This window comes from Nansenia antarctica (assembly GCF_963989245.1).
Source record: "Nansenia antarctica genome assembly, chromosome: 2".
In the NCBI taxonomy this organism is placed as follows: Eukaryota; Metazoa; Chordata; class Actinopteri; order Argentiniformes; family Microstomatidae; genus Nansenia; species Nansenia antarctica.
Genome location: NC_137675.1, coordinates 82,182,146 through 82,193,510, shown reverse-complemented (window position 1 = coordinate 82,193,510; position 11,365 = coordinate 82,182,146). Strand labels below are relative to the sequence as shown.

General features: G+C 42.6%; 1 protein-coding gene across 1 annotated transcript; it reads left to right on the top strand.

Annotated features, from left to right (window-relative positions):
* Nucleotides 1-614: 614 nt before the first annotated feature.
* On the top strand, nt 615-10,471 carry LOC308150751 (beta-1,4 N-acetylgalactosaminyltransferase 2-like; the record flags this gene model as incomplete). Its single annotated transcript, XM_080523548.1, has 9 exons — nt 615-754; nt 1,024-1,102; nt 1,717-1,894; nt 2,806-2,852; nt 3,974-4,010; nt 7,085-7,266; nt 8,045-8,188; nt 9,673-9,901; nt 10,284-10,471. 9 exons carry the CDS (start codon nt 615-617, stop codon nt 10,469-10,471), a joined length of 1,224 nt encoding a protein of 407 aa, XP_080379674.1.
* Nucleotides 10,472-11,365: the final 894 nt, after the last annotated feature.

Sequence of the window (11,365 nt, the reverse complement as noted above, 5' to 3'; positions counted from 1 at the left end):
GGCTCACATTACTAGCATCTAATTTGGCACAAGTACTCATCAGACCCTGGAGTACTGATTCCTAGATGATTTGGGCTTATTCAGTCAGGTTTCCAAGCTGATCTTCACTCTAAAAGCTGTAGTTTTTTTAGGCGGAGAGTGAATTTTAGATTTTCCACAATGTTCTAGCTCTATTTACTCTGACACAGTAACATATATTTTGATTCTGACTGAGTGTTCGCTTTCATTTGATACCAAGATCATTATGAATGCCCTTGTGATTGTGGAGATATTCTATATTCACTTTGGGCATGTCATTTCTAGCAGAAAACCTGAAAAATATGGCCGATAAGAAAAGGTTTTAAAGTCCCCAAACTATTCTACAAGTCAGATAGGACAGAGTTATGGTGACATTTTAAAAAATCAATATCGTCTCAGGTGGATGGTGTCAATATGAGTGTGTTTACATAAGGGATCGGCCTTCCCTGTGGAAGAACCCTGTCAGTACATCTCATTTTGGTTCTAGGTAGAACTGCATATAGAGGAGTTCTTGAGCAAAACCTAGTACTACTTTAATAGCTACTGAATACTGTGATGTCATGCTGTTTAGCTCATTCCTGTGTATTTCCAGCGCCATGCCATCCACCAGCTCCACACCACCGTCACCGTGCTCCTGTCCAGCAGGCTCGTACATACTGAGAGATCACCTTCCCAAAGGCCAGTATGAGGACCTCGTCCAACGGAGAGCAGAGGAGTACAGGAAACATCTCCTCAGGTGGGAGAGATGGCATTTAGAGTGTCACAGAACATTCCTGTCCCTAACTGTAGGCTTGTTATGAGGGCAGGATGGCATTTATTATGGTGTGTGTGTGTGTGTGTGTGTGTGTGTGTGTGTGTGTGTGTGTGTGTGTGTGCATGTACGTGTGCGTGTGGGTGTGGGTGTTTACACGTGTGTGTTCACGTGAGTGTGTGTGTGTGTGTGTGTGTGTGTGTGTACACATATTTGAATTAAAATCTACCAAATATAACATCTGTCTCTTGTAGGACCAAGTCCAGTCTGAACAGGCTGCTCTTCGCTCCGTCTAACTCCCCTTTACAGTACCCCATCCAGGGATTCACTGTGGTCCCTCTCCAGAAGAGCCTCATACCAGGTCACACACACACACACACACACACACACACGCACACACACACACACACACCACTAGTCATTGTTACTTCCTAAACTAGTTATCAATGGCATTTGTGGAAATGAACAAACTTGTTATTCAGGTAACTTTATTTTCAACATCATTTCAGGTTTAGCTCTGCATACAACAAAAACAAATTACCAGGTTGGTTGGAAACTCAAGGGCCTTCAAGGGTCTTCGTCGCTACCGGGTGTAAAAACAAAACGTTAGTTGGTGATGGTTTTCAAACCTGGTTTCAGTAATGGTTTTTCAACATGGATATTGAAAATACACTGAATGAATGAATGATCAATACATGCCTTTACTGAAATTATGCCTATGTGCAGCAAAAATCACTATCAATGTCCCATAAGGATGGCTGCAGTACTCTTCAAACCTGTTTATTCATGTTAAGATCTGCAACTCATTCATTATGATTGACCCTTATAGTACAGTGCTTCACTTTTACTGTCTATGGTGGGTCTCATCCAGGAAGTATAAGATATCTATGGTGGGTCTCACCCAGGGAATATAAGCCTATGGTGTGAGCCCTGTTCTGTACCTGCAGGTGAGTGTTCGTGTGTCCAGCGGTGTCCTGGCTGTAGAGTACCCTGAGCCTGGCCAGGTGGAGGGTCAGGGTCAGGGTCGGATCACTCTCCAATCCCCCAGCCTCGCTGACCTCAACAACCTCCTGGAACGACTCACCTACACCAGCACTGTGTATCACATACACACTGGAGACCTGGGTAAGACCTGGGTTAGAACTGGGTTAGACCTGGGTTAGTCCTGGTATTGCCCTAGGTTAGACCTGAGTTAGATCTGAGTTAGACCTTGGTTAGATTAGATTAGATTAGATTCAACTTTATTGTCAGAACAGAGTACAAGTACAATACAACGAAATGCAGTTTAACATCCAATCAGAAGTGCAAATAGTGATATAAGGGCATGATATAAATAGAACAAGAGGTAGTGATAGGTAACGATGTAATATACAGTACGTGCAGAGGTAGTATTGTAAGCATCAGTATAGTCTCATCCCCCAATCTCGTGTGATCAAACGTGATCTAACATTGTACCCTGACTGATCTGTTACGAGGCAGCCATGTGCAACAGGGCAAATAAAGTGCAGAAGAATGAAAATAATAATAATAATAATAATAATAATAATAATAATAATAATAATAATAATAGCTGGAACCATAGATGGTGACAAACTGTTTCTGGTTGGTGAGATATGACTGAAACCAGGAAAGGACCGTACCGGTGAGGCCTAAATAGTCAGATAGGCGGTTGAGGAGGTTTGAGTGGGAGATGGTGTCGAAGGCTGCTGAAAGGTCAAGGAGGATGAATAGGCTGATGCTGCGGGCGTCGGCAGCAATGAGGAGGTTGTTGGTGACCTTGATGAGGGCGGTCTCTGTGCTGTGACGTGTTCTGAAGCCGGACTGAAGGATCTCAAAGAGCTCATGGTTGGACATGTGCTGTTGGAGTTGGTACACTTCCTCTAGCCAAATGCACTTTGTTGTTTTAGTCACTCTGGGTAAGAGTGTCTGCTAAATGAATGTAAATATAAAAAGAAACCAGGGGCCTGTTTGAATGTACTTAAAATATATCCGTACATGATTAGACTTCTCTTTTCACTCCTCTCCTCTCTCCCCAGCTCACTTCACATATGAACAGCACGAGGCAGTCTTCCCCATAGGATCCGTACTCGGACCCACCCTCTTCACCCTGTACATGTTACCCCTCGGCCGTGTCATCAGCAAGCATGGTATCCCCTACCATTGCTATGCTGACGACACACAACTCTACATTAAACTGGACCCAACCCCTCAGTCAACCTCATCTGCACTCACCATCTGCCTGGAGGAGATAAAGGCGTGGATGAGAGTTAACTTCCTCCAATTAAATAGCTGCAAAACAGAAGCCATCCTCATCGGCACCCCTCACCAGGTTAAATCATCCCCCATAACAAGCATCACTTTCTCTGGACAGGTTATCCCTCTGTCATCCGTCGTCACCAACCTTGGTGTTCGAATGGACCCCCACCTCAACTACGAGGCCCACATTAAACACATATCCAAAACGTCATTCTTCCATCTTAGAAATATAGCAAAACTCCGCCCCACCCTGTCTTTGCCCGATGCCGAGAAGTTAGTCCATGCCTTTGTCTCCTCCAGGCTCGACTACTGCAACGCACTTCTCATCGGGATCCCTAGCAAGAGCCTTCAGAAGCTCCAGTACATTCAGAACAGCGCTGCTAGGATCCTGATGAGAGTGCGCAAATACGATCACATCACACCCATCCTCCACTCACTACACTGGCTTCCCATCTCCTCTCGGATCATTTACAAAATCTCACTGTTAACTCATCAATGCATTTACGGCAACGCACCCCCTTACCTCAAGGACCTGGTCAAATCCCACAGCCTCTCCACTCGCACTCTCCGCTCATCAAATGCAAACCTCCTCAAACCCACCAAAACCCACCTCCGCTCCATGGGAGACCGGGCCTTCTGCTCCATCGCCCCCGAACTGTGGAACGCCCTCCCTGCCCACCTGAGAGCACCACAGTCGGTCGACTCTTTTAAGAGCGGACTTAAGACTCATCTTTTTAACAAAGCGTTCCAGTAGCCAGATTTGTATTTTTTTTTCTTTAGTTTTATGCCACAGTGTCTTTTTAACCTTTCTGCTTTTGATGTTTTTAGTGATCTTTATTGTGTTGTGCTGTTTTTATTTCTTTTATTGACTGTAGCACTTTGAGATTCTTGGAATGTAAAGTGCTTTATAAATACAATCCATTATTATTATTATTATTAGTCATCCAGCGACCATCGGTTCCTGTTTTATATGACATGGGAAAAGGTAGATCATTTTAGTAGTGGATGTCCAGGGGTGCCCAAATTGTTGCACCTGACTGTAATGTCATTTGTAACCAACGTGACAGCAGTGATCGTATTATACTTTGCTCTAAAATCTGATTGAAGAGGACTAAGAATTGGATAACTTGAAAGGTGTGACTTAAGTTGAGTGTTCGCTAATGTTTCTAAAATGTTTGCCAAATATGAAAACTTGGAGATTTATGTAGGGGAGTCACATGGGCAGTCTTCCAGGCCCTAGGAAAACTACCAGAGGCAAGACAGAGATTTATGGGTTAGTTGTTAGTGTCAAGAAGGAATCCAGTTTATCCAGTTTATCCTCATTCATTGCGTGCCAGTCAATCTACCATATTCATACATGAATTTGGAGCGTCAGAATAACCTCTCTCAAAAGGCCACAATGTTCATTTAAGGCAAAAAAAATGTTTTATCAGAAATTGTACATACAGTGTCATTTAATTTAATATGGGAAGGAAGTGAGGTACTAGATTTGCCATTAATGGAGTTTACTGCTTTCAACAGACCTGTATCCTTATTGTAACCTGTTACCACATTTACACCCTTTAAATCCACTGCAACGTGATCTGTCCCTGTAGACATCACTACAGCGTCTAACCAGAGTGATAATCTGTCCCTGTAGACATCACTACAGCATCTAACCAGAGTGATAATCTGTCCCTGTAGACATCACTACAGCATCTAACCAGAGTGATAATCTGTCCCTGTAGACATCACTACAGCATCTAACCAGAGTGATAATCTGTCCCTGTAGACATCACTACAGCGTCTAACCAGTGTGATAATCTGTCCCTATAGACGTCACTACAGCATCTAACCAGAGTGATAATCTGTCCCTGTAGACGTCACTACAGCGTCTAACCAGAGTGATAATCTGTCCCTGTAGACATCACTACAGCATCTAACCAGAGTGATAATCTGTCCCTGTAGACAGGGGCGCCGCTAGGGGGGGGTAAGTTAGGACGATTCTAAGGGCCCAGCACTGACAGGGGCCCAAGAGAATCTTTTTAAAAATATATTATATTTATAATATTATTATTATTATTATTATTATCATAAGGAAGTTAATGTAGCCGACTTCAAATTATAATTCTATGTATTAAAAAAAGTTACAAAAGAAACAAACTGGAGTTTTGTTTCTCTATGTTTGACAAAATTAAGCCTTATTATTTACCCCTCTATTTATTCATTGCATGGTTCAGTCCACCGCGCGCGAGCTGCTAGACTAGAGGAACGTTACCGCAAATATTCTGACAAGGAGAGAGACGATGTCTGAAAGGCGAAGCCAAAGTCAGGGTCTCAAAAGAGAAAAGTACAAGTAAAGAATGAGGAGAGTGACAAAGAAAAGAAGAAAGGTATTCATTCACAGACCTTCTTTTGGGGCCCATAACATGTAGGCTACCTAGACAACATTGTGTGGTTTAGCTCTAGCTAATCACTGTGTGGATGATCTAGTTAGCTCGCTATAGCTAATTAACATTAACTTCAAGTAAAGCTAATTTACAGTGCACTGTCAGTATCATTTCAGTTAAATGTATGAGATGAGGGCAATTTTGGTCCAAATATAGGTTATTAGAGCTCAGTGAATTCAGCAGCTATGCACTCTTGCTATAGCTAGCTAACTAGTATAATGTTACATGCTAATCACGTCATGCACAGATGCAGCTTCAGGATCAGGACTCCTTCCCTCAACCCACCTCCCAGTTGAAGGAGAAGGAGGTGAGCAGTAGGAGTTTGGGGTTAACAAACAGATTTTGAATATTTTTATGTATGCTGCATTACCATGCAAGCATTGAATACAACTTTAGCTAATATTCATATTTAGTTAATAGTTCTTCCAGTAATTGCAATAACATTGACCACTGGCATCTTAGTAATATTGTTAGCTAGCTAGATAACATTTAAGTTAGCTAATCTGGTGTAATGTATGTATTACTATGTTAATACTATTATAGGACATATGATGAATTATGTACCTATGGATACTCCATGCCAGGGCCCACTTCAAGCCAGGCAGCCAGAGAGGAGAGCAGAGGCCAAGAGGCAGAAGAAGAAGAACAAGAAGTAACAAAGGACAATGACAGCAGCACAGCAAGTTGGCTTCATCGCTAGATTTCAAGGATCTTATTAAAGATGTTGCTACTAAGAAGGCCCAGTGTTTAGCTTTGATTTAGTCTCTTTACTCCTATCTTGAATCGTTGTGCATTAGGCTAGATATAGTTTTTAGCTCTCCAGGTATACTATTCCACAGTACTGCCGCAGTGTGTAAAAATGACCTATTTCCCATTTCACTATTCAATTTCGCTGGCACCATGTCTGTGTTGCTCCCTCTTGTATAATACACTTTTGTCTTTGTGTGTCAGTAAATATCTCTGCTGTAATTCTTCATTGATCTAATCCTGACAGTATTATGGCCAACTGATCTTTAAAAGATCTATATGTTTAGACACAATACCACCCCATTAAAATTATATTTTGACTTTTTGTGTGATTTATACTTTTATAATTGGGTTCAAATCTTCATTTAATTATACTTTTGTCCTTCTGTTGTTCAAGTCTTAATTTAATAAGTTAAAGAATGTTGAGATTTCTTTGCTGAATTGTTGATTCCTGTATTAACTAATTTTAAATTACATTTACAAAAGATGTCCATCATTGGATTTCGTTCATCAACTTCAACTGGGTTGTCTAGGTTGATGGGTGGTTTAGGTGGGGGGGGGGCCCAAAATGATATTCTGTCATGGGGCCCAGAATCTCTAGCGGCGCCCCTGCCTGTAGATGTCACTACAGCGTCTAACCAGAGTGATAATCTGTCCCTGTAGACGTCACTACAGCGTCTAACCAGAGTGATAATCTGTCCCTGTAGACATCACTACAGCATATAACCAGAGTGATAATCTGTCCCTGTAGACATCACTACAGCATCTAACCAGTGTGATAATCTGTCCCTGTAGACATCACTACAGCATCTAACCAGAGTGATAATCTGTCCCTGTAGACATCACTACAGCATCTAACCAGAGTGATAATCTGTCCCTGTAGACGTCAACTCCCAGGTGACCATCGTGACCAAGACGTTCCTGCGGTACAGCGAGCTCCAACGCCTCATCAGCAGCATCAGGACCTTCTACCCAGTCATGAAGATCATCATCGCTGACGACAGCCTGAAGCCTCAGGAAGTCAACAGATCCAATATAGAGCAGTACATCATGCCCCCGGCACAGGTACAAACCACAGTAATGTAGTTTGTTGTTTACAGTTTTTCTCTATCGCTTAAACACATTTTCTCAAAGCATTTTCTCTTAACTGTTAACACAAATCCAAAAACGTACACACAAAACCCTAAAGTCCACAAATCTATTGCAAAAGCAAACACTGCATTCAAAATAATGTCATGTCTTCTCAAAATAAAATGTTTGCATGTCATTTGATTTATTCCAAGCTGGAACATTTGGTGAACATGTGGTTACTGCACGTCAAATCAAACAACTCCATCAGCACTCAAAACACTGTCCTCATTGTCTAACGGTGCAGAACTATCACCCATCAGACCAGTTTTGTATGATCCATTTCCGTGTTTATGAAACGTGTCATATTTCATACATGCTGGAAACATCTGCAAAGTTTCCTTACAGGCCAGTATCTTTACCTGGATAGAATAGAAGCTGTTGAAATGATGACTCATAGTCAAATCCTGCAGCCTACCTCTATGACGGTTGAGGTCAATTCCACTTATTAATTTACTATTAAAAATAGGCAGAATCCACATTCATATTAACCCAAAATTCACTAGTAATATGATCTATGCTTACATGGTATTACATGGCATTGACACAGGACTAGGAACGTTTCAAAGTTGGCAATTTCAACCCTTGCTTTCGCACCCCCATTCGGCCAATATTAGGTAGTATTAGTCCCCTAATAATACAAATTAGTATTAGTATTAGCATTATAATAATAACTATTTATATTAACTGTTTCCTGGTTGGCTGTTGTCTTCAGGGCTGGTTTGCTGGCAGGACCCTGGGCATCTCCCAGGTAACCACAAAGTACCTGCTGTGGGTGGATGATGACTTCCTGTTTACAGCGCAGACCAAGATCGAGAGTCTGGTGGAGGTGATGGAGGCGATGCCTGAACTGGACGTGGTGAGAAGAACTGGTCTTTACTGGACTCTACTGGTCTTTACTGGTGTTACTGGTCTTTACTGGACTCTACTAGTCTTTACTGGACTCTACTGGTCTTTACTGGACTCTCCTGGTCTTTACAGGACTCTACTGGTCTCTACTGGACTCTACAGGTCTTTAACAGCCTTTACTGGTCTTTACTGGTTTCTACCGGTCTTTATCTGTCCTTATTGGTCTCTACTGGTCTTGATTGGTGTTACTGGTCTTCACTGGACTCTACTGGTCTTAATCGGTCTTTACTGGTCTTTACTAGTCTGTACTAACAAACATGAGACACAGTGTCAACAATGGTTTCTACTACAATGTTGTCAGTGTCAGTGTCAGTGTTGATTGACACCCAGCTCTACCTGTCAATCAACACTGACGACCCCGCCGATCTGAAGCGCCTGATGGACTGCCTCCGCGATGTGAAGGAGTGGATGGCCCAGAGCTTCCTACAGCTGAATGAGAGCAAGGGGGAAATCCTCCTCATCGGCAACACCACCGCCATCACTTAGCTCAGCACCAACATGGGAAGCCTGTCCACCCTTGTCAGACCACATGTCAAGAACCTCGGTGTCATCTTTGACTCCGAGCTTAACCTTGACCGACAAGTGAGCTCCGTCGTGAAGGCATGTCTATACCAACTACGCATCATAGCCAAGATCAAGTCCTTCCTCACCCCCAGCGACCTGAGGAGGGTCGTCCTCATGCTAATATCATCTAGGCTCGACTACTGCAACTCACTATATGCGGGACTTCCTGATAAGACCATCTACCGCCTGCAGCTAGTCCAAAATGCCGCTGCCAGGCTGGTGTCAGGCACCAAAATGAGGGACCACATCTCCCCTGTCCTCATCTCCCTTCACTGGCTCCCAGTGAAGAAGAGAGTGAAGTTCAAAATCTGCACCTGTGTTTTTAAAGCTCTCAACAGTCTCGCCCCACCATACATCAAGGACCTCCTGGACCAGTCTACCTCCTCAAGGCCCAGACCCAGGCTCAGGTCCGACGCCCAACTCAGCCTGAGGGTCCCACGTACCAACCTCAAGAGGAAGGGTGACCGTGCCTTTGCGGTGATAGCACCGACCCTGTGGAACGCGCTCCCTTCTGCCATCAAGTTTGCCCCCACTCTGGACTCCTTTAGAGCCAAGTTAAAAACCCACCTCTTCCAAAATGACATTCCCTAAATCTACTCCCTATTTGTTGTGGGTTGTATGAGTTTTACGTTTAAGTCGCCTGTGTCTGATTGCTTTCTGTGTTCCTTGTCTTTGTCTGTTCCTTTACCCGGGCTGCGCCCCGGGCCGATGTAAAAGTTGGATGGGGGGCGCATTATAAATAAAATTAACATAACATAACATAACATACAATACCATGACAAAAATAAACCTGGATTCAAACCCAGTCTGTCTTGCAAGCATTGACCTTTTCACCAACTCAATCTGTTACCTCTCTCTGTGTGTGAGCAGGTGGGCGCGTCTGTGGCCGGCAACACCTTCCACTTCTCCCTGGTCTACGAGGAAGGCGACGGGGAAGATGGCGGCTGTCTGAATAGGAAGTCAAAGATCAAATACCAAAGCCTTCCTGGTTTCCCACAATGTTCTTTCACCGACGGGGTGGTCAACTTCCTCCTGGGTCGCACAGACGCTATAAGGAGAGTTGGCTTCGACCCCCTGCTGAAGAGAGTGGCACACTCGGGTGAAATATTACTATATATTATTTTTATTTGTTTATCCTCATTATCTATTAAGCAACAGCTGGGCTGCTCTTCCTGGGGTCCACACAATCATCTAGTTTAGTTGCACTCTCTTCCCAACGGTTTATTTAAAGTCACCAAGGTTTTATGAAAGGGGCAATCTGGGAATCAAAGAGCAGTATCAATTAAACATTTTAATATATGGATATAGCAATCCCAGATTGTCCCTTTTAAATATATATATTTTTTGGTTGACCGTGAACAAGTTGTTGTTTTAACCCCATTACGAATGCTTCAGGTATTATTCAGTTGTTGGGAATTATCGCTACAGTATACTCATCCATCCTTCTTCTTTCTCCTCATCCCTCCCTCCCTCTGTTTCAGAGTTCTTCATGGACGGCCTGGGCAGCCTCCTGGTGGCCACCTGTAGTCATGTCAACATCGCACATCAGCCCAAGAAGGCAGGAAACAAGCTGTACTCTACCTTCCGTCACCAGAAGAAGGATGATGGTGAATTCAAACTGGGCCTTCACTTCTTCAAGAACCATCTGAAATGCATTCGTTATGGATAGATATAAGTCTAGTGTCCCAGGAAATATATTCATATGTCGTATGAGGAATTTCTCTGGTTATGTTTTTTTTACTCTCCAAACATGATATACTTCTGTCCACGTCAGCAGAATCAGAATCAGAATAGCTTTTATTACATCCAATGTACAGGTAAACAAGAGTAAAATGTTTTGGCTTAGGTCCTTCAATATTGGCATTGCAGCAGGATACACAATCACAATAATAGAATAAAGTAAATAAAGTAAGTAATAGGCCTAATAAACTAGAATAAATTAATAAAGTGATGGTAGTCGTACTACAGCGGAACCAGTCGTACTGCAGTAGAATCAATAGGTCTAGTGCAAAATGCTGTAGGCTACAGGGTACATAGGTCTGGTCATTTGGGCTGCAAATTGGTAACCAATCAAATTTGTATTTTGAAACACGGAAATACATTTAAATGTTGTTGAAAATCACAACACAAACTCGCTAGTCAAGCCAAAATACTGCAATGCAATGGATTCGGTGAGTAATCCCTACTGCTACCTAGTTAATTAACACTACTTTACATTGTTAGCAGATTCACAAAACAAGCTGTGTTAGTTGACTAGCGATGTGTCATTGATTTTCATCAACGCAGACATTTATTAATTTTTTCCGAAAGAAAAGTCCAAACCTTAAATTGGATCCTGACTTTACTTCACATCACTTTGAACAACAGAGCCTTAATGTCTGTCTTTCGTCAATCATCATCACCTACAAAGGCAATAAGTTCAGCACTGGACAGCACACATGATCATATATCCATATAGACTCTAGATGTCAGCCTTGTGCAGTTGATTGTAGGAGAGACATATTCAGCTTTGTTTATTAGAATACATTCTTCATAGAGTATATTTAAAATAATTTGTGCACAT